Below are 24089 nucleotides of genomic sequence, written 5' to 3' on the forward strand. Positions count from 1 at the left end.
CAGAGGTAAGATAGCGTTTCTTAATAATGCGTTCAGTGTTACCCTGTGCTATGGGCAACAAGGTAGTAGAAAATACACTGGTGATCAGATAAAGCAACATCAACAATAGAGGATATGTCAATACAAAGCCCCTTGGCAATAACCTGGTATGGCTGCAGCTATGGGTGTGCCCGGTAACATGTTGGATAAAGTCCATAGAGCTCAAAAGATTCATAAATTCAATGGCCTTTGAGTCAGTCTCTTTGTCAACATGAATATTAAAATCGCCCAACACAATGATTCTATCATCTTAAGGACAATAGGCAATAGTTCAGATAAACCAGTAAAGAAAGTGGGGCAGTGCTTTGGTGGCCTATACAGGGTTATGGCCATCACTGGTGGCTGACATTTAAACAGTACAGCATGATGCTCAAAATACCCAAAGTCGCCAAACAAAATGTCCATAGAGCTAAGAGCATTAGTAAAAATAGAGGCTGATAGAGTATGAAAATCTGTAGACCGAGGGGGAGGCTTCAATAAGAATGGCACTAAAGTCTGATGACAGCTATGTTTCAGTGAGAAACATGCAATCATCTTAATGCTCAGTAATGAGGCAATCACAAGAAAGATTTTACTTGTGATTGCTCTAACATTTCAAAGCACCATATTCAATGAGTGTGGGCTACTCTGCCACTGGGGCATCTGCCTTCGAGGTAACCAATAGAATAACAACCAAATTATTAACGTTACAACCACATTTTCTGACAGTCTCCAATCTAGCAGAATGGTAGGAGATAACAGTTTGTATAACCTCACTAGAAGGCAGAGTTAAAGGAACATACAGTGCCTTTGGAAAGTATAAAGACCCCTTGACTTTTTTTTTGCAAATGTATTAATAAAATACATAAATACCTTATTTACATAAGTATTCAGACCCTTTGCCATGAGACTTGAAATTGAGCTCTGGTGCATCCTGTTTCCATTGATCATTGCTGCCCGGCCAAATTGAGCAATCGGGGGAGAAGGGCGTTCGTCAGGGAGGTGTCCAAGAACCCGATGGTCACTCTGACAGAGCTCTAGAGTTCCTCTATGGAGATGGGAGAACTTTCCAGAAAGATCTATGCAGCACTCCACCAATCAGGCCTTTATGGTAGAGTGGCCAGACAGAAGCCACTCCTCAGTAAAAGGCACATGACAGCCCACTTGGAGTGCCAAAATGCACCTAAAGACTCTCAGACCACGAGAAACATGATTCTCTGGTCTGATGAAACCAAGCGTCACATCTTTAAGAAATAGGGCACCATCCCTACGATGAAGCATGGTGGTGGCTGCATGGGGATGTTTTTCAGTGGCATTATGGGGTATTGCTTTGTCATTATGGGGTATTGTGTGTAGATTGATGAGGAAAAATCTATCGATTTTAGAAGAAGGCTGTAACGTAACAAAATGTGGAAAAAGTCTGAATACTTTCCTGAAGGCACTGTAAATTGGGTTACTCACAATAACCATAGTGCCATTTCTACAGTCCTCTGTTGCTTATTCTGACAGGGAGCACTGGAGCACTACCAGACCCTGTCTGTCAGTCTCTAAAACAGTTTGTGATGTTGCTCGAAATAAGCCTGGAACCCCTGCGTTGTTCAAAAAGAGATTTTCCTGTCGTTGGAAAGTTTTCTTCAAGTACTTGTTCGGGGCAAAGAGTTGTCTGAAATGTTCCGAAGCCCTTTGGTAGCACGGGAGGGTGCCAGATATAATTATTCTCTTCTATGTGCTAGTGAGGGTGTTTAAAACATGTTTGTAGTCCTGCCTCAGTTCCGAATCCACTCATTTGAAGGGCTGTCCACATCATTTTCTGTTTTATATAGTGTTCCTTCAAAAGGACCAACCACTCAGACAACCGGTAAAATATCATTTTATTCAGCATTCTGGCTTATAGAGAGAGGTTGTGAGAGAGAACTTTCCTGATCCAAACACTCATTCTTGCCCAACGTAGAATTCTATGCAATTCAAAGTCGGGTCTTCAGGCCCATCAGCCTTTCCTGCAAACACAATGGTCCAACCTGACTAATGAGAATCCTGAAGAGTCGGCATTCTAACCCTGTACATCTGTCTGTCTGTCTGTCTACCTGTCTGTCTGACTGACTGACCCTGTCCGCTTGTCTTTGTCTCCAGACGAGGTGAGTGAGATGGACAGTGACCTGGAGGAGGACATGGAGGAGTCTGGGGAGCCGTTGGCCAAGCGGGAGAAGGCTGAGTTGCAGCATGAGCACCAGGTGATCCAGGTGATTCAGGTGGGGGCTCTGGAGGACGGCTGTAACCCCGTGGTGGGGGTGGTGCAGCCGGGTATCCTGCACTCCCTGCCCCAGCCCCCCCAGGACCACGCTGAGCACATCCTCACCCCTTCTGCCGCCACCCCCACCATCCGCCACTGCAGCGCCACCGGCAACACCTACGCCTCCGTCTGAAGAGAGAGACGCCCACAAACCACTCTTCTCTTGATCTGTCTGTCTCTCCCTCTCTATTTCAATGGGTCACGCTGTCTCACACACACGTCTGCACTATTTCCCTCTGTCATGTGCTGTGTTTTCTCTGCTCTCCTCCGCCCCCAGGCCACTAGAGGACGATGAAAATCACCATGACCACAGCCACTGGCGTCACACAAACCGTGGATAGATTAAGAGAGCTGGATGTGAATAGGAATGTGGGCGGGCCGCCTCTGTCTGCTGTCATCCCATATTTCTGTCCTCTGGGAGGGGATGCTGGGTGAGGGAGGGGGGGGTGACCCATGAGATGCTGCCAGATGTGAGACACTGACTGACCCTAGCTGTGTAGAGGGGAGGGTATATATTCAAAGCTCAAATCCAAGCCACCAGCCCCAGATGAGCGATGTGATTGATTGATAAGAGTACTCTTGGTTCACTCTTAGATCGGGTTGTTTCTTATATAGTGCATATATAATAAACAAAACAGAGGTGCTGTTCTCTCACATTAGCAGATATTCCTCCCAATCATGAGGTGATATACGTTCTTACAGAGAAAGCATTGACACATTCCAGTTAAGGACAGAATTGAGTTGAACGATATGAGATTTTTGTTGTTGTTGACTTTTTTGTGTATTTCAAACCTTTGTTTAGATATGACATTCGGTGATGTATGATTGCTTGTGATGTGGCAGCTGTTTTGCGTTCTATGATTTATTGAATAGTGTATAATCGTAGCCATGATCCCCTGATAACCCCTAATGGCTTCTAGCCGTGAAGTTTGTTCTGCCCATGAAGAAAGACGTACTCTTATGCGTGCTGCTACTCTATAGAAACACGAGGCGAGACAGACAGACGGACTGGATGTACTATACCACTACAACACTAGCTTTTCTACGCACTTCATGCATCGTATGGGATGCTCTTGACTTATTGCCTTGGTTTGGTTGGATTTAGATCCTGGATAGTGTGATAAAAATGTAATTAGTTAAGACTCGTATAATCTACCGACATGTTCTCAGTGTGTGTGTTTGTAGTTTCTATCTTGGTAGATGTCTTAAGTTGTGAATGGACCAAAAAAACAAACCAACCAGAGGAAACTGGCAGAGAGTGAGAGCCATCATGGCCGCCACAGTGGTCCCGGCGAGGCTGCTGCGTGTCCCGTTTTCCTGTCCCAACAGTGCTGTGGGTGGTGTTGCAGAGCAGACTGAATGTCAGGGATTCTATGTACCTCGGCTTCATCCTAGTGCCTTAATAACCCTTACTGCAGCTGTCCATGTAGTCCTGACTGATTATGTGGTTGTGGGGAGGGATAGTACATTCTGCGTTACTGTCCCAGCCACAGCTTTGGCCCTCTCTCTGGTGACTTGTGGCTGGATTTGGGCTGGCTCGTTGGTGTTACTGAAGGCTGGGGAGGTGCAGGTTCAGAGGTGCTTGTAGTTTTCTCTGGATTGTGCCGGTTCTATCACTTTTTGTTTGTTTGTTCGGTTTCCCACTGATGTGGGTGTGTTGCCTCGTTCCTGCTCTCACTCTCTCTCGAGGCCTGCTCCTGCTTTGGCATGTGCAATCGGGTGAAGCGTGCGCGTGTGCCGACGTCAGCGCTCGACCTGATGGAGAGGATGGTTGCGCGTACCGTTGTGGTTGTCGTGGATGAATGAGTCCGAGCGCGGGGCACACCCACTAGTCACCCTACCTCACACCAGCGGTACCAGCCTTTTAACACATGCAGCACGTCACCAAACCTTGTTCTCACACACATATGTATCCTTACTACTCCCACGACACACCACAATAACACTATATGCCTCTCACACTACACAGCTAAAAATACACATTGTCATTTTAGCCCATTCAGTCCTCAGTCCACATCATCATCTCTTGTTCTATCGGTTGTAAAGTGCATTTTTGTATAGTGGACCAAAAGTAGATATTTTCTGATATTTAAAGATATATATATATATATAGATAGATAGATATATATAAGGATGATACAATACGTATGTATTCATCTTTATTTGTTTTGTTTTTCATGTGGTTGATCTGTCATCCGTGGTTGTTTTGTTGGTAGCTAGCTCTTCTGTGATTGGTCGATTGACTGTGAAATGGGCGGGGGCATGGGGACCAGCTTCTGACGACACTGGATACACATTTTGTACTTGATTTTATTGATCGCTTTTAGGAAATGGACAACACACTGGCAAAAGGTGTTGAACTGGAAGAATCTTGTTGATACTACTGAAATTACTTTTCTGTTTTTTGTTTAACTCTCATATCTGGAGAACTGTATGCACCAATGCTTTGCCTAGACTTTATTTATTGGTATTTATTGTGCTTTTGTTTTACTATTTGAGAAGTTATTCTTAAGTTATGCACACGTATCCATACCAGTCTTAAAAATGAAATTACACTATATATACAAAAGTATGTGGACATCCCTTCAAATCAGTGGATTCAGCTATTTCAGCCACACCCGTTGCTGACAGGTGTATAAAATCATCGATCACACAGCCATGCAATCTCCATAGACAAACTTTGTCAGTAGTTTGGCCTCACTGAAGAGCTCAGTGACTTTCAACGTGGCACCGTCATTTCCAACAAGTCAGTTCGTCAAATTTCTGCCCTGCTAGAGCTGCCCCAGTCAACTCTAAGTGCTGTTATTGTGAAGTGGAAACGTCTAGGAGTAACAACCACTCCGAAGTGAAGTGGTAGGCCACACAAGTTCACAGAACGGGAACACCGAGTGCTGAAGCGCGTAGCGCGTAAAAATCGTCTCTCCTCGGTTGCAACACTCACTAACGAGTTCTAAACTGCCTCTGGAAGCAACGTCAGCACAAAAACTTGCCTGCACAGACCCTGACCTCAACCCCATCGAACATCTTTGGGATGAATTGGAAGGCTGAATGCAAGCCAGGCCTAAAAGCCTTCCCAGAAGAGTGGAGGCTGTTATAGCAGCAAAGGAGAGACCAACTCCATATTAATGCCCATGATTTCGACGAGCAGGTGTCCACATACTTTTGTTCTTGTAGTGAATGAGTTCTGACGATTTTTACTACTGAGAAACAAAATGTACCTGCTAAAAAACTGGAAATTATGTTTTCAGAGGATCATGAATTTATTTTATCAACTACATTTTCTTTAGATATATATGGTACTTAGCAGATTGTGCATGTGTGATTTACTTTATGAGAAAGGGCCATTCTACTGATAATGCCTTTTACTAGTTCACTGAAGATAAAGTGCATTCACTTTAGACTGAAAAGGCAATTGACCTTGCTTACAGGTTATTGAAGGCTTTGGGCATTTGTTTACATGTCAAACTCTGACCACACAGAAATTACAAGATCTTACTCAACCTGACTGTACAGTCAGTCACCTAACATGTCATTAGAGATGGCTCTTGAACTTTGAACATTGACCTTTTTGTCCGGAAAATACTGAAGATGTTAAGATGAATTGTGTATTCATTTGTGCCTGGAGTGCAAACAGCTTACAGATGTGCTTTAGAATCTTGAAAGTGCTTTTTTTGATCTTGCATGCCTTTTTGTGCTGCTAGAATCTATTGGTTTGTCTACTTTGTGTTTGGTTTTCTTTGGAATATGTGCCAGATTGTAAATGCTGTATTCACTCTGCGACCTCATCAAACCTGCCTGTTTCAAAACTGGACTCAAGCCAATTCTGTCAACACAAATTATGTTGTAATCATAGATAACCATTCACAAAAAGTAATACGTTTATTTGTTTGGAACAAAAAATATTATAGCTCCTTCCCCATTGTCTTACGTCACTGATGGCTCCTGGCAACGTGTGGCGTTAGAAGACAATAGGGCCTTGATTAATTGAGCCCATTTCTAACCTAAAAGGTTTGATACAGCAACTACAACAACAAAAAATGAAAAGGAAACAATCTTGACATCCTGAAAAACATATCAGCTATTCTCAAACTGTCAGTTGGAAGTGGTGAGAATACATCAGCTTCACTGATCCACAAGACTCCAGTGCCTTTAATTTGACCCAGACAGCTGGGCCTAACGTCTCTGGTCTGACTCCTGGCTCCAGACACAGGCTCTTTAGAGCAGACTTTATGGAAGAGGTGAAAATGGCTGCTCACATGGAGAAGAGGATATGGGCCTATGGGATCGTACAGTCCTATCCTTAATTCTGACCTCATCCAACTGACTACTGGTCAACTGTCACGGACCAATGACCAAACATGACAATTTACACTGGGTGGGGCTTTCTCCACATATTTGCTGTTGGATGGAGCTTTAGGAGAGAACTACTACAGATTTACATTATCACTAAACTAAGAGAAAGATTGGAGTACTCCTGGACTGGGATATTTGCCAATGGCAACACTGTACTATCATTATCATTTCCTTTTGTTGTATGATATTCACTGATTGCTGTATGGTGGCTTTATTCAGTTTGATTTTCAATATTTTCTTGATCTAATTTAAGTGCCATTTGACAGTCTAGTGAGTTGTGGCCCACTGTAGCACGCTCTAATGCAAGCACAAGCATTTGGCAGTGGATATTAGGGAAACTTTTTCCTTGAACCCCTTTCCCCCTAAGATGTAAATATAGACAAAATGGGAAGAAATATTTATTTGTTTTGTTCTTTTTGGATGAGTTTTATTTCATCTGATATGTTGGCAAAGTACTTTTGTGATTTCTCTTGTTTTGGATAATGTATTGTATTTATAGATACATATCATGTGACTTTCTTTTTGTTTCAAGTTTCAAGTCTTAGTATATACAATCTTCTGAAATTGGCAAGAGAACCAATAAGTGTAGGGTGATTTGTAATGTGTATTTTACATAAAAGATGAAACTGTGGAACTTTTATATTTATAAAGGTATATTAACATTAAGGCCAAGGGCTCTATTCAATTTAAAGGCAATGTTCCGAAGTTAGCAGAGACTGCATTCACGGTAAACGCTGCATATGTCGGCTCAATCGGAAATACCTTTTACAGTTCTATCGCGCAATCTGTAAAGCTTCAGCAATAGATTGAATAGAGCCCTCAGTGTGTCATAATGATGGAAATATAGGAACTATTAAAGACATGTAGTTTGGTTTTCTGAATATTTCAGACTTGAGCTCAGGCTAGCTTAGTGTTGTTTTCTTAATTTGTGGCTTGTCTTTAAATTAATAAACTTTTCTTGTTAAAAATAAGTCATTGTTATGACTGTTGTCATAGAGAAGGGACACACAGAAGATGAACGGATAAAAGTATTGGTGATCAACTGCTGTATAATCAGTGGTAAGGCAACATGTCGAATCGGCTGGAAATTTACACTACATATTTTTGTCAGAGGCAATAGGACAGCCACCTGCTGAAGTACTCGACTGATGCGTGTTTCCTCTTATACACCACAGGGAGAACCTTGCTGTGTGCTAAGACCAAGCGAAAGAATGAACACCAAACAAATTATACACCATTTTATTTCCATTAATTATGAAGGTAAAGGACAAGCACTGGATCATGTCTGTCCTTAGCCTACATATATCATTTTCTAACTGTAAAACATATGCTCATGAGGCAGAAAAATATATAATTAAGCAATAAGGCCCAAAAAGGGAGTGGTATATGGCCAATATACCACAGCTAAGCAGTGCCTTATTGCTATTATAAACATGTTACCAACATAATTAGAACAGTAAACAAGTAGTTTTGCATCATACCACGGCTCGAACAACCCGGTGACAAGTAGTCCAGGCCCACCCAATTGCTGATATTCTCAGTGCAGCATCTGGTCATAAAAACATGTATTTATTTACAACTTTCACAATACTGACACACGACTGTGCTCTGAACTGTTTCCTTTCATATGGGTTCATTTGGCATCAATATGGCTTCAGACTTCCTTACCTTTCCTTCAATATCTCCAAGGAATGTTACCACAAGTCAATTCATCAAAGGCATGATTACAGAAATATGAAGTGGAGATAAATGTTAATGAACTGAACACCTGTCTAGACATTGAGGCATCTGAAAACATTATTGAAGTGAACACCATCTGGCCTGGATCCCACTCATCGCTACAAAAGCTGAATATTCTAAGATAAACTAGAAATGTATGCGGAAACTACCCCTCACACTGCATACCTAAACATACTGAAAACAAGCACATGAAAAGCAAACCAATAAAGTGCTTAATTAAGCTAACATACTGAAAACAAGCACATGAAAAGCAAACCAATAAAGTGCTTAATTAAGCTAATATACCATTAAAAAAAACAGCATTGAAACTCAAATACAGTATATAAAGTGTCATGTCATGGCCTTCTGTCAGTCAATGAACAGGATATGAATAGAACAGAATGAAAAGCATCCATTAGTAACGACTGTATATCCTGATTCTGAGGCAAGTAGAAAATAGATTCATGAGCTGGTATCTTCAGAGAAGGAACCCTGGCTGGCTTTGATGCCAGTGGGTAGAAAAAAATAATAATTCACACCCCTCTCTCATCCCAGACAGCGTTCAAATGGCTAGCCTACGCGGCATGGGCAGTCAGTCAGTCAGTCCAGCATGTGGTGTTGTCAGTTCTAAACAAAGTCGAGTTAGTGTTGCCGTTCTATAACTCAGTCCAGGGGCTGGGGGTCAGCGATGGGCATGGTATGCAGCACCTCATCCAGTAGCTGCAGGGCACGGTGGAGATGGATCTCAATCCAGCACGGAGTCTCCTTGATGCTCTGCCGGGGGTAGTCAGGCCCCCAGCCCTTCACAAAGCTCATCCTCAGGATACACAGCCTGCGCAGGTCGTCCACTCCTATACCTGCCGCCGCAGACAAACCTGGAGGGAGAGGGTTACAAACAATAGTTACATTTTTTAAAATTTAACTAGGCAAGTCAGTTAAGAACAAATTCTTATTTACAATGACGGCCAAACCCGGATGTTGGTGGGTCAATTCTGCGCCGCCCTATGGGACTCCCAATCACGGCCGGTTGTGATGCATCCTGGATTCGAACAAGGTACTGCAGTGATACCTCTTAGACCGCTGCGCCACTCGAGCCCAGTTAGAGGGTAGTACTACATGTTTGATAGAATGATTCACTACCTATATAGAGTTACATGTCTAAGGCAGTGCACACATTTAGCCATTTCTGTAAGGTCCTGAGATGCTCGGAGACAAGACAGATGGATATATTGCTTGGCAGACAGGTTAAAGGATGAATAGTCTGAAGAGAGACTCACTGATGGCGGGGGCGATGCCTCCTACAGAGCCAGGCCCGGGGATGTTTCCAGCCACTGCTGCTGCCTGTGCTGCGGCTGCCGCCTGTGCTGTGGCTGCCTGCTGCTGCATCTGCCTGTGGCACTGGCGCAGGTCAAACACCTGCACAGCACACAGGGAGGGTTAGGGACTACACACAATGGGGCAAACTACACACATTTTCCGACAAGATAGAACTGCCAAAGGGGGCGGAGTAGCAATCTACTGCAGAGTTCTGTTTTACTATCCAGGTCTGTGAGCTTCTACTTTTAAAAATCCACCTTTGCAGAAACAAGTCTCTCACCATTGTCGCTTTCTATAGACCACCTTCTGCCCCCAGCTGTGAATTGATTGCCCACCATCTATCTTCAGAGCTCGTGCTGTTAAGTGACCTAAACTGGGACATGCTTAACACCCCGGCCATCCTACAATTTAAGCTTGATGCCCTCAATCTAACACAAATTATCATGGAACCTACCAGGTACAACCCCAAATCCGTAAACTCAGGCACCCTCATAGAGATCATCCTAACCAACCTGCCCTCCAAATACACCTCTGCTGTCTTCAACCAGGATCTCAGCGATCACTACCTCATTGCCTGCGTCCGTAATGGGTCGGCGGTCAAACGACCACCCCTCATCACTGTCAAACTCTCCCTGAAACACTTGAGCGAGAAGGCCTTTCTAATTGACCTGGCCCGGGTATCCTGGAAGGATATTGACCTCATTCCGTCAGTAGAGGATGCATGGTTATTCTTTAAAAGTGCTTTCCTCACAATCTTAAATAAGCATGCCCCATTCAAAAAATGTAGAACCAGGAACAGATATAGCTCTTGGTTCACTCCAGACCTGACTGCACTTGACCAGCACAAAAACATCCTGTGACATACTGCATTAGCATCAAATAGCCCCCACGATATACAACTTTTCAGGGAAGTTAGGAAAGCAAAGACTAGCTCTTTCAAACAGAAATGTGCATCCTGTAGCACAAACTCCAAAAAGTTCTGGGACACTAAAGTCCATGGAGAATAAGAGCACCTCCTCCCAGCTGCCCACTGCACTGAGGCTAGGAAACACTGTCACCACCAATAAATCCACAATAATTGAGAATTTCGAAAAGCATTTTTCTACAGCTGGCCATGCTTTCCACCTATTTACCCCTATCCCGGTCAACAGCCCTGCACCCCCCACAGCAACTTGCCCAAGCCTCCCCATTTCTCCTTCACCCAAATCCAGATAGCGGATGTTCTGAAAGAGCTGCAAAATCTGGACCCCTACAAATCCGCCGTGCTAGACAGTCTGGACCCTCTCTCAAATTATCCGCTGAAATTGTTGCAACCCCTATTACTAGCCTGTTCAACCTCTGTTTTGTATTGTCTGAGATCCCCAAAGATTGGAAAGCTGCTGCGGTCATCCCCCCTCTTCAAAAGGGGGAGACACTCTAGACCCAAACTGCTACAGACCTATATCTATCCTACCCTGCCTTTCTAAGGTCTTCGAAAGCCAAGTTAACAAACAGATCACCGACCATTTCGAATCCCACCGTACCTTCTCCGCTATGCAATCTGGTTTCCGAGCTGGTCATGGGTGCACCTCAGCCACACTCAAGGTACTAAACAATATCATAACCGCCATCGATAAGAGACAATACTGTGCAGCTGTATTCATCGACCTGGCCAAGGCTTTCGACTCTGTCAATCACCACATTCTTATCGGCAGACTCAGCCTTGGTTTCTCAAATGACTGCCTCCCCTCGTTCACCAACTACTTCTCAGACAGATTTCAGTGTGTCAAATCGGATGGCCTGTTGTCCGGACCTCTGGCAGTCTCTGTGTGTACCACAGGGTTCAATCCTCGGTCCGACTCTATTCTCTGTATACATCAATGTTGCTCTTGCGGCTGGTGATTCTCTAATCCACCTCTACGCAGACGACACCATTCTGTATACTTCTGGCCCTTCTTTGGACACTGTGTTAACTAACCTCCAGACAAGCTTCAATGCCATACAACTCTCCTTCCGTGGCCTCCAACTGCTCTTAAATGCAAGTATAACTAAATGCATGCTCTTCAACGGATCGCTGCCCACACCTGCCCGCCCATCCAGCATCACTACGGTTCTGGACGGTTCTGACTTGTGGACAACTACAAATACCTAGGTGTCTGGTTAGACTGTAAACTCTCCTTCCAGACTCACATTAAAGCATCTCCAATCCAAAATGAAATCTAGAATCGGCTTCCTATTTCGCAGCAAAGCATCCTTCACTCATGCTGCCAAACATACCCTCGTAAAAATGATCCTCGACTTCGGCGATGTCATTTATAAAATAGCCTCCAACACTACTCAGCAAACTGGATGTAGTCTATCACAGTGCCATCCGTTTTGTCACCAAAACCCCATATACTACCCATCACTGCGACCTGTATGCTCTCGTTGGCTGGCCCTCGCTTCATATTCGTCACCAAACCCACTGGCTCCAGGTCATCTATAAGTCTTTGCTAGGTAAAGCCCCGCCTTATCTCAGCTCACTGGTCACCATAGCAGCACCTACCCGTAGCACGTGCTCTAGCAGGTATATTTCCCTAGTCACCCCCAAAGACAATTCCTCATTCAGCCGCCTTTCCTTCCAGTTCTCTGCTGCCAATGACTGGAACGAACTGCAAAAATCACTGAAGCTTGAGACTCATATCTCCCTCACTAGCTTTAAGCACCAGCTGTCAGAGCAGCTCACAGATCACTGCACCTGTACATAGCCCATCTGTAAATAGCCCATCCAACTACCTCATCCCCATACTGTTATTTAATTTATTTTGCTCCTTTGCATCACAGTATCTCTACTTGCACACTCATCTTCTGCACATCTATCACTCCAGTGTTTAATTGCTATATTTTAACTATTTCGCCACTATGGCCTATTTATTGCCTTATCCTACCTCATTTGCACACACTGTATATATACTTTTTCTATTGTATTATTGACTGTATGTTTGTTTATTCCATGTGTAACTCTGTTGTTGTTTGTGTCGCACTGCTTTGCATCTTGGCCAGGTCGCCATTGTAAATGAGAACTTGTTCTCAACTAGTCTACCTGGTTAAATAAAGGTGAAATAAAAAATAATAATAAAAAAAGAGGGGTTCAACTAGAGATGGGCAACTGAAATAATTTCACTATTCAAATAATATATTATGAAATTTGATATCCGGATAGTCGAAATACATTGGGGTTTTTTGTACTTATTTTCTTTAACCTGAGCACTCATTGCTGCGCGAGGGACAAGTGGTGGCACTCTGCTGTTGCAACAGGGGGAGGGGCCGGTGTGTTTGGGACGCAGGAGTGCAGGGCAAGCAGAGAGAGATGTAGAATGTATCAAAGCCGACTCATGCTAGTTAGAAAACTTCTAGCTACCATATGCTATTTATCAGCCCATCTGATAGTGCTGGTCTTGACTGCAGGTCTCGACTGCATCGATTACAGCAGTGTTTCCCAACTCCAGTACCCCCCACAACAGCACACATGTTTGTCGCAGCCCCAGACAAACATACCTGATTGAATGAATCAAATGGCTTGATGATTAGTTGACAAGTTGAATCAGATGTGCTTGTCCACGGCTACAATAAAAATGTGTACTGTAGGGGCAAGTTTTCCATTTTAATTTACCGGACATTAGAGAAATCTGCCGGACCCTTATGCATTGGGTGCGTAACCTTTAGGGTGTCCACCCGCGGTGCTCAGAATGACAGAAATCCCATGTAGATTATGGCAATTCATATTAACAGAACATGCACGTCGAGGATGCAACAATGTGCAGTCCTTAAGTAAGAAGTTGGTTTTTAGATATGATCTATTCTATTGGTCAGCTTGTCGAGGTAGAAATAGACTATTCCAAACAGACTCTGGGACAGTTGTGGGAAGATAGATGCCAAATTCATACAATCAGTATGCCTAGGTTACATTTTTTTTTTTTTTTTTTAAAGCAAATGAGTCCGATGCAACAGATCAGAAAGTTTAGCTTAAAATGTTGCTTAACTATTCTTCACATTATAAGCACAGCAATGCGCACAAGGCATTAGACCATGTGCAAATGTTTGATCCATAATGCAATTAGCGGGAAAACACAGTTGTCAAAAGGGCACCGCCCATGCAAGCGGTTTAATGAGACAGATGAAAATATCCATAGCTGGCACCCCCTGAAAAATCAGTTTTTGATACAAAAATAATGCACTGGGCCTTTACTAGTCCTGTATTAGCAGAACAATATAGCCATCTGTAGCGGGTGCAAAATATTTATTTAACGGCTTTTCTATTATTTTTTTTATAACCCTAACGGAAACCTTGTGTTGGAGGTACTTGAAGACTGGAGTTGGGAAACACTGGATAAAAGAAGCCAGCTAGGCTAAATGGTGCTATATTTTGTTGTGCTTTCTCCCTGTCCTTGTTTACACATAACACCCATTCAGATTAAACAACCTACCTGTTGGCTTACTCCTCCTCATTAGTTAACTTTTAATTCTGTCATTTTGATTCCATCTTGCATTGATTAAATATCTCATCAATTCACTTGCTAGAAATGTAGCCTTTAAATGAATAAAGTCCCGCTTTGATTGGCCGACAAAAATATAAATAAATATAAATGTAAGCTACTGAGCGTGCATTCAAACATTTGTTGTTTATTACATCAAATGTCATGGTATATCCTTGTATGTAACAATGTCACGTGGATAATCGAATTTAGCTTTTTAACTTTTAAAACTGGCCTTATTTGTATCTTCTCAAAAATGAATACTAAAGTCAGTTCAGATATTTGAATAACTGTGCTCATCCAAAGGTTCAACGGTCTAAAACGTAAGGATTTTAACCAGTTTTGAGAACAATCAACCTTCCATAGCAGTCAAATAACCACTGAGACACAATGCATGTAAATAATACAGATCAGAAAACATGTCCTTGTTTACTTAGGGGTGCCATTCCTCAGCAGTGAGTCTGTGGGCTGTGATATCAAATATATGTGTCATATGCACAGAATACGCAATAGTGTGTACACAGTACAATGACATATTCACTTGCAGGTAACCCTCTCAACTATACGACAAAAATAAGAATAGAAGTAATTCAAATAATAAAAAAAGTACAAAATAAAAGCTCAATGGAATACAATAAAAAATATCATATCTCACCTTGATGTAGGCGCTGGGGTAGATCTTGTGCACTGCATCTCCAGGAGCACGTCCTGCCTCCCTGTCCAAGTAATAACTCTGCACAAACACTGCATGATCGCTAAGGCAACGCACCCACACGTCCCCTTCCCCTTTACACTCCAGCTGCACCCCTTTACCAATGTGAAGTCTATAGAGCCAGGAAGAAAGAAGGGAAGAAGAGAAGCAAACAGAGACAGTATGACAAGATATTTTATCTGCCTAAAAAAATACTTTATATTGCTATGGTACACTAATACTCTTCCAAAAATATGAATGATATAAAAAAACTGAAGGGAGTGGAAGGCACTCTACTTAGCCATTTCATTTTGCAAAGACATTAAATCCTTCCTTTTTCTATGGTAGAGTACCTGGCTCTCTCGATTGCCTCTGTCCTGTGGACATTGCTGAGCTGACCCAGGCAGAAGCGGTCCCCTCCCGAGGGATCCACGTACCCGTCCACAGTCACCGTGGGGCAGCTGGCCGGAACCTTGAACGTCTCCCCAACCTGAACATCCATTTCAAAGTAGGCAATGGAACACCAGTAGTCAGGTGCTGGAACAGAACGAAAGAACCACCATCAATTGGTCTCGGTCTCTATACCGTCTACAATCCCTTCAGAAAGTATTTATACATTTTGATTATGTCCATATTGTGCTATTACAAAGTAAGATTGAAATGGATTTAATGGACTTTTTTTGTCAACGATTTACATCAAATACTCATGTCAAAGTAGAATTGTATTTTTATGTATGGAAAATAAAAGCACTTAATCTTCATTAGATAAGTATTCAACCCCGAGTGTTAGAATCACCTTCGGCAGCTGTAAGTCGTTCTGGGTAACTCTCCTACGAGCTTTGCACACCTGGATTGTACAATATTTGCCCATTATTCTTCAAAAAAATTATTCAAGCTCTATCAAGTTGGTTGTTGATTATTACTAGACAGCCATTTTCAAGTCTTGCCATAGATTTCCAAGCCTATTCAAGTCGAATTTGTAACTAGGCTACATTCAATGTCGTCTTTGTAAGCAGCAACTCCAGTGTATAGTCCTTGCCAATGAGAAGCATACCCATAACATAATGCAGCCACCACTATGCTTGAAAATATGAAGAGTGGTACTAGGTGATGTGTTGTGTTTGCCCCAAAAATAACACCTTGTATTCAGGACAAATAATTACATTTCTTTGCCACATTTTTTGCAGTATTACTTTAGTGCCTTGTCGCAAACAGGATGCATCTTTTGGAATATTTTTATTCTGTACAGGCTTCCTTCTTTTCACTCTGTCATTTGTTAGCATTGCAAAATAACTACAATGCTGTTGATCCATCCTCAGTTTTCTCCTATCACAACCATTAAACTCTAACGGTTTTAAAATCACCACTGGCCTCATGGTTAAATCCTTGAGCGGTTTCCTTCCTCTCCGGCAACTGAGTTAGGAAGGGTGCTTGTATCTTTGTAGTAACTAAGTTTATTGACACCATCCAAAATGTAATTAATAACTGCACCATGCTCAAAGGGATATTCAATGTCTGCTTATTTTTTTACCCATATACCAATAGGTGCCCTTCTTTGCAAACCATTGGAAAACCTCCCTGGTCTTTGTGGTTGTGCTTGAAATTCACTGCTCAACTGAGGGACCTTACAGATAATTGTATGTGTGGAGTAGAGATGAGATAGCCATTAAAAAAATAAATGTTAAACACTATTGCACACAGAGTGAGTCCATGCAACTTATTATGTGACTTGTTATGCACATTTGTACTCCTGAACGTTAAGCTTGCCATAACAAAGGGGTTGAATACTTATCGACTCAAGACATTTCAGCTTTTCATTTGTTTAAAAAATAATAATGTAAAAACATAATTCCACTATGACATTATGGGGTGTTGTGTGTAGGCCAGTGAAAAACATCTACATGTAATCAATTTTAAATGTAGGCTGTAACACCACAAAATGTGGAATAAGTCAAGGGGTGTGAATACTTTCTGAAGGCACTGTATTTCACACCTCATGCCGGATCAGATGGGGACACATACTCTCTGAATAACATTGCACACAGACTCACCAGGGTGATTGGATATGGGGGTCTGGAATGCAATCTCATTATGCGAGAGCCCTGGAAGAGAATGGCAGGTAAATAAGACAACAATACAGAGAATGGTGCTGTTTGTACTGCTCGTGCTAAATGAACAAAACATGTATGTTGAATGGCATAAGTACAAATTCACATAATTTCTGGAAAATAGCTCTCATTTCACAAGACCATAATCTTTGTTACATGAAATCAATGTTAGCTTGTTGCTTTGTGGGAGACAACATTTGTTAGGCTCAGATGTTGGCGGCAGCACCACTAGCTGTATACCCAGAGAGGGGGCCAACACAGCCACTCACAGTAGTGTGGGGTGTTGGGCATGGGTTGGTGGTGCTGCAGGTGCCCATTCTGGTGGTGAGGCACTGAGGGGGAGAAGTTCCCGTTTCTCAGCCAGCCTGAGGTGGCACCTGAAAGCAGAACAATCACCCGTTGCATCAGACCATCAATATAGCAAGAAAAGACCTAGCTTTGAACTAACCACAACTCAAAATCACACTCGACACATACATAGGTTACAGTCACAAGGGTGAGAGGAATTCTATAACTGACCGAGGAGGAATGAACCCGCTGGAGATGCAATGTGGTAATGCTGAAAAGCTTTTTTGAGAAAAGAAAAATGTTGAGAACGTCCAGGTTCTGAGAAGTTAATAGGGTTACTGTGAAAAGCAGCAGGGAGGAAATATGAAGGCTGTTATGGTATATGGAGGGCGGATGAATGTGAGTGCTACCTGTAATGGTTGCTTGTAAGTGCAGGTCATTTCTGTAATTGCTAATAGCATAGGCAGTGAGTTATATTTAGGCTGATGAATGCAGGTGCCCACTCCCTTTAAAGGTCAACTTGCCCTTAGAATCAACTTCTCTTGCTTTAAATGGCCTGTGGGGCATCAATACGAGTCAGAAACTGACTAAATTGACTACAATGTGGAAATATGCTCATTTTTGTCCTAAATTCAGTCTCGTACAAAGTCAGACTCGTACTGAGTTTTGTAAATCAATTCGTCACGACTTACTGGAGAGTTGGGGATATGGATTATGATCATGCCCACTTTCTCAGTGCACACTAACATGAGAGAAGCATCTGTGCTGACTGTGCTCAGCTGTGCGCTCTATCCAATCATAGAGCCAGAACCTCCAGACAGTGTGATGGACCTGGGCTGCGTTCAGTACTTGTTTACGTTCTGGCATATTCAATTGAATGGAAACGGTGCTGTACTGAACGACCAGTTAAAAACTGGGAGGGGTTGGGTTGTGGAACGCCGTCAACATGGCCACTGCCCTTTAAATACATCACTTATTGCCTCAAGCCACGCCCACCAAACGGGAGCAAACGTACATCAAAGTCTGTTGTAGAACGTGCAAGAACGGTTTGGGGAAACGTGTCGTTCAGCACAAACCGTTCCGCAACATAGTAAACGTTCAAGCAAACTGAACGCACCCCTGGGCCCGGTTTCCCAAAAACATCTTATGGCTAAGTTCATCATTAGAACCTTAGTAGCGGCATCATTAAATCTCTGTGGTGTTTCCCAAAACCAGCGTAACTAAAGCTGCACTTGTTATTTATCGACTGCCTCAGACCACTCGTAGAACAGCTAAGTGCGTCGTTAGATAAAGATCTCCGCTAAACATAAAATCAAGAGGTTTGTCTGACTGTGAAGGCTGATAACTTCTGAACAGGGTTGACTACAAAGTCACCAAAGTCTTTACAATGGTTACAAAAAAAGTGAAGGATGACTAGATGCTTCAAATGAAAACCGAGATGACTGCATTCAAATATATTTAGGCTACACAGGCCTATAATATATTTTTATATATTTCAATCACTTTCATGTTCAATCAATTGAGCACTATTGTGCCAATAGGCTACTGTCAAATTTCTTGCCTCAAAATATTTGTTGGGTAGCCTTGAATAATAAGCCAATAAGCCATATTTACAGCCATAGGTGATAGCGCTCTAGAAACTGATCCGTCATCATTATTGTGAAGCAATTATAATGTTAAAAGGTAAGATTTGAATGAATAAAGCTGATCCGAGAGCAGTGATGGTTTTATTTTCTATCCTCCAAGTATCTAACAACGCACTTAAAGAACGTTCTCTGCATGGTGTTTTGGGAAATGCACGTTACATCTTCGACCGTTGTAGGAACAATGCATCGTTAAAACAAGTGATGCCCCATATACACATCGTGACATATTGAATTTAAGCAATAAGACACGAGGGGGTGTGCTATACAGCCAATATATTTTTCCACCAACTGTTGTGTCGTCAGCGAACTTAATAATGGCGTTGGAGTCGTGCTTGGCCACGCAGTCGTGGGTGAACAAGGAGTACAGGAGGGGCCCCAGTGTTGAGGATCAGTGTGGCAGGCATTGCCGCCTACCCTTACCACCTGGGGACGGCCCGCCAGGAAGTTCATGATCGAGTTTCAGAAGGTGTTTAGTCCCAGGATCATTAGCTTAGTGATGAGCTTTGAGGGCACTATGGTGTTGAACGCTGAGCTGTTGTCAATGAACAGCATTCTCACATTGGTGTTCATTTTGTCCAATTGGGAAAGGGCAATGTGGAGTGCGATGGCGATTGCGTCATCTGTGGATGCCTTTTGCAGTGGGTCTAGGGTTTCCGGGATGATTGTGTTGATATGAGCCATGACCAGCATTTCAAAGCACTTCATGGCTCCTGACGTGAGTGCTACAGGGCAGTAGTTATTTAGGCAGGTTACCTTCGTTTTCTTGGGCACAGGGACTATGGTGGTCTGCTTGAAACATGTAGGTATTACAGACTCGGTCAGGAAGAGGTTGAAAATGTCAGTGAAGACACTTGCCAGTTGGTCCCCTCTGTTTACACATCCTGGTAATCCGTCTGGCCTCATGGCCTTGTAAATGTTGACTTGTTTAAAGGTCTTGCTCACATCGACTATGGAGCGCGTTATCACACATTCGTCCAGAACAGCTGGTGCTCTCATGCATGCTTGCCTCGAAGCGAGCATAAAAGGCATTTAGCTCATCTGGTAGGCTTGCTTCACTGGGCAGCTCGCAGCTGGGTTTCCCTTTGTGATCCGTAATACTTTGCAAGCCTTGCCACATCTGACGAGGGTGAGGGAGAGCTTTGTATGCATCTCTGTGTGTGAAGTAAAGGTGTTCTAGAGTTTATTTTCCTCTGGTTGCACATGCTGGTAGAAATTAGGTAAGTCTGCCTGCATTAAAGTCACCGGTGCATTTTCTTGTTTACTTATGGCCTTATACAGCTCGTTGAGTGCGGTCTTAGTGCCAGTATCGGTTTTGTGGTGGTAAATAGACAGCTATGAATAATATAAATTTAAACTCTTTAAACTCTTAGTAGATAAGTGTGGTCGACTTCTTTAATATTAGACATCATGCACCAGCTATTATTGACAAATAGACCCCCCACCCCTTGTCTTACCAGACGTGGCTGCTCTGTCCTGCCGATGCACGGAAAACCCAGCCAGCTCTATATTAGCCAAGACGTCGTTTAGCCACAACTTGGTGAAACATAAGATATTACAGTTTTCATGTCCCGTTGGTAGGATAGTCTCAATCATAGATCCTCCAGTTTATTTTCCAGTGATTGCACGTTGGCCAATAGAACAGATGGTAAAGGCAATTTACCCACTTGCCAACTAATTCCTCACAAGGCACCACGACCTCTGCCCCCTGTATTTCCATCTTTTCTTCACACGAATGATGGGAATTTGGGCCTGGTCTTGGGGAAGCAGTATATCCTTCCTGTCGGATTCATTAAAGAAAAGTATTGTATCTGGTATTGTATTAAATTTTGAGGGCTGAGTGTGGGTGCTTACTGTGATGGTATGTGGCACTCTGTGCCAGAGGATAGCCGTTCTGCTGTGAGCTCTGTCCCTGTGCTGGGCCTGGCCCTGAGGATAGCTGCCGCAGACCTTCACTGATATGGCTCCCTGACAGAAGGCTACTTGACTGGGCTATAGGGACAGAAGCAGGACGGGCCAGGGTGGGTGGGTATGGAAAACAATAAGCACACACAGCCAAACACAAACACACATACATACACCACGATACAGACACACACACAAACAAAAGTGATCAGGAATGACACATCTGAAAAACTTCTCAGCATGACCTTGACTTGGGGTACGAGAGATCCACTGTGTCCTGTATTTATGTCAGAAGCTTATTCACCACAAAATGAAACTTTACATTTAAAGGGAGTAATGAACTACAAGACAGGGGAGGGTTAAACACAACACAGTGTCTCACTTGAAGCTCCAGCAGCGAGGCTGGAGAAGGCAGAGGTGGAGGCTGAGCTGCTGCCCTCGGGGGAAGGGAGCAGGGCCGGGCTGCTGAACTCCTGGGGACCCCCCGGTCTGGAGGGTTGGTGCTGGATGGTCTGATGGTGGCTGTCCGCGCCGGAGTGAGATGGCTGGTTCTCAAATTCATACTCATCTTTGACCATGAGTGTGCCTGGTAGGGCAGGTAGGGTGAGAGGGTTGAGGTTTTGGGGTACTTCACTTTAATCCTGCATTGTGAACTGCAAATTACTAGTACAGAGCAAGAGCCTCCCTTACCTGAGCTTGAAAGAGTCAGTCCTGAAAGGTCTGTGAAGAGAAGTAGAAGGACACAAATTAGATCCAACTTAGAATTCAAAGGAAAAGTCAGAGGGGCTAAACAACAGTATTCAAGAGAGGATAAAATAAATCCCACTCACCAATCCCTGGTGATACCACCCTCTCGTAGTGGTATGGGTTAACACACACGTTGTCAGCTTTGAGGTCAAAAGCAAACTGGCAGTATTTCACATGCTTCAGTTCATTTTTGTGCAGGTCAGGCCACCGCCACAGTCTTGCATAGATCACATGTGGGAAGCCTTTACGCCCCGCAACCTGAGCAGAGATGAGAAGACAAGAGTTATGAACATAGTACAGCAGTCCTGTAATGCAAGTGTAATATCTCCTCTATCGCCAAGGTGGAATTCATTAGGCACCAAAGGGACTGAAACAGGGAGGGACGATCAAAAAACTTGTCCAATAAGAAACGCTCTTTTTCATTTTAAGTTGCAAAATGTTTTACTTCGGGATGCCCTAATGAATGACCAAGCTACCCCATTACCTGCAGGCGTCCATCCAGGGTGCGCTGTATGGTCACACACTTGCTGGGGTGAGCTCCGTTGGTGGTGATGGCTGTGATTAAAGAATCTAGCTCATCTTTCTTCTCCTTCAGTTTCTTAACAAGGCTCTCAATGGCTCGCTTGGCGAAGGTCTCGCTCTCTCCACCCTGTCTGTGGCACATCAGGCTGTGCACGATGCTCAGACAAGCGTCATTGCTTGTGGGGGTGTTTGTGATCGACATCTTGCTCACCGTTCCAGTCTCTATAACTTGGAGTTCAATCTTAAGGAGGCTTCCAGTTCAGTCGTCACTCCAGATCAATGAGTCAAAAACACATTTTCTGAAACCTTTTGCCAGGGTTAGAATGGAATGTGTCCCCTTCACTCTACAGGTGGGGTGTACAGGACAGACTGCAGTGAGGGAGCAAGAAAATAACGTTAGAGCACTACCGTACCATCAATGCATAGAAGCATTGACTGGAAGCAAATTAATAATGCCACCATGTTTAGTTAGCTAGCAAGCAAACGTTAGCACCACAAACTTAGCTAGCTACTTTCCTACACAATCTTAGCTAGGTAGTTTCAAAAATATTACTTACAAAAGCTAACTATTTTGATTAGAATTCCTCGTTTTAACGTTAGCTAACGCAAATACCCAGCTTACTGGCTAAATAGCTATGGTTAACGTTTACATATGTAACAGCATAATACGCTAGCTAGCTAACTACAGTAGTAGGCTCGCTTAAAATCAAAAAACGACGTGTGGATAAGTTGTAGCTAATAGTCAGTGTAGCTGAAATTACCATTTCAAAAACAAAATGCTAATACTTTCTCGTAGCAAACCTAAAATGTTATTATCGTTGAACTAGTTAGCTTGCTCGCCGAAAACAAAACCAGTCTTCTTTGAATCGAAGTTCGAGCCAATACTTGACTATCTTCTAATTCTGAGATATGGTGCGACTCTTTGATGTTTCTCAATTGTGCCAGTGGCGAAACAAGACAAACAATGGTCGCAATATACTGACTAGTAAACAATGCTAAAGCGCTAGCTACGAAAATAAACAATTTCCTCTCTCCCTGCAACGCCCTCGCGACTCCAGTGCAAATGTGCAATGGGGTGCATTGCTCCAGTGCTACTCATGTCAGCAGGGGGAGCATGTTCTGTGAGTTCAGAGAACCAGGCTGGACAGCAAAAAAACATGGCCCTAGGGCTGATAAGGTTCCGTTTTGATTTCTTATCGGTGTGTTCATTCTGTTTTCCATTCATGACAAACACATGTAATTTATACAATATTAATGTAATTTTCACCTGCAGCTGTCCTACAAACTCATGTAGAAGTGTTCATAAGTCCCATAAATGAGGTCTGAGTAACCAAGATGTGCCTTCATGAGTCAATCTCTGCTCCTGGTTTATAACCTACAAGTGTAATTAGTTTCCAAGTAAATGTACCATATACCTATGTGCTTATCCAACATTCTGGAGATTTCATCTGGCATTTCATTCAACAACACCATATGCCAACCGTGTCTTCGTGCTGCAAAACAAATAAAGTTTATTTTTCCTCAAAATAATTAATTTCCACAGGATGCAATAAGTCTACTGAACTTTCACATGCACATCAAATTTACTAAATAAATAACCATCACCTTTCAAGTCATGAATAAATACTCTGAAATAATATCTGTAACAGCTCAATCGCTATTAGGTACAGTATACAGTATAGTTTTGATTAACAAATGCATGGCAGTGAAAAGCAAATCTTGACTGAGAACCAAGTCCAGTTGGTTTAAAAGTTCAGCGTGATTCCATAGAGGTTGTCTCTCCTTCAGTCTGCTGACAGCAGAAGAGGAGTGGTGATGTGACATGTTTTTTTTCCATCTGTACTGCAGGCAACGCCATGATAAGGGCCCCAGAGTATCCATGCCAGAGAAGGGAAGTGGGAGTGTTTGGGGCCAGGCAGTGGTGAATAGAGAGAGACTGGCCAGTAAACAGAGGCTGGCTGGGGGGTGTATTGAATGTTCCATAGAGATTGTTGG

The 24089-nt window shown here is 43.1% G+C and overlaps 2 protein-coding genes across 5 annotated transcripts in view; one reads left to right on the top strand and one right to left on the bottom strand.

Moving 5' to 3' along the window:
- LOC139408780 (regulatory factor X, 3 (influences HLA class II expression)) overlaps positions 1-7601 on the top strand; it is a 68189-nt gene extending 60588 nt beyond the window's left edge. The window contains exon 17 of the mRNA XM_071153096.1: positions 2149-7601. Within this exon, the coding sequence (XP_071009197.1) occupies positions 2149-2441 (293 nt within the window). The 3' untranslated portion in view covers positions 2442-7601. The remainder of the gene's footprint in view (positions 1-2148) is intronic.
- Positions 7602-7884: 283 nt separating this feature from the next.
- Positions 7885-23176, bottom strand: LOC139408781 (mothers against decapentaplegic homolog 4-like). Of its 4 annotated transcripts, none has more exons than XM_071153097.1 (12): positions 22856-23166; positions 22057-22463; positions 21656-21830; positions 21516-21545; positions 21208-21411; positions 20775-20912; positions 17259-17366; positions 16933-16983; positions 15235-15418; positions 14846-15014; positions 9658-9796; positions 7885-9255 (listed from the first exon to the last, which is right to left on the bottom strand). In XM_071153097.1, exons 2-12 carry the CDS (start codon positions 22294-22296, stop codon positions 9044-9046), a joined length of 1650 nt encoding a protein of 549 aa, XP_071009198.1. In that variant the 5' UTR covers positions 22297-22463; positions 22856-23166; the 3' UTR covers positions 7885-9043. The 4 variants fall into 4 exon arrangements, with proteins under 4 accessions (XP_071009198.1, XP_071009199.1, XP_071009200.1 ...); XM_071153098.1 differs by having other exon boundaries at positions 22652-23166; XM_071153099.1 differs by lacking the exon at positions 20775-20912 and having other exon boundaries at positions 22856-23176.
- Between the last annotated feature and the right edge of the window lie 913 nt (positions 23177-24089).

This window comes from Oncorhynchus clarkii, chromosome 5, assembly GCF_045791955.1.
Source record: "Oncorhynchus clarkii lewisi isolate Uvic-CL-2024 chromosome 5, UVic_Ocla_1.0, whole genome shotgun sequence".
NCBI classification, from domain to species: Eukaryota; Metazoa; Chordata; class Actinopteri; order Salmoniformes; family Salmonidae; genus Oncorhynchus; species Oncorhynchus clarkii.

Bases quoted from the DNA above. Each gene is read 5' to 3' on its own strand.
- LOC139408781 (XM_071153097.1), bottom strand. From the start codon at position 22,296: ATGTCGATCACAAACACCCCCACAAGCAATGACGCTTGTCTGAGCATC. The intron at 21,831-22,056 runs GTAATGGGGTAG...ATCTCTGCTCAG, and splicing joins CCCTGGATGGACGCCTGCAG to GTTGCGGGGCGTAAAGGCTT. The intron at 15,015-15,234 runs GTACTCTACCAT...CTGGCTCTATAG, and splicing joins GAGGCAATCGAGAGAGCCAG to ACTTCACATTGGTAAAGGGG.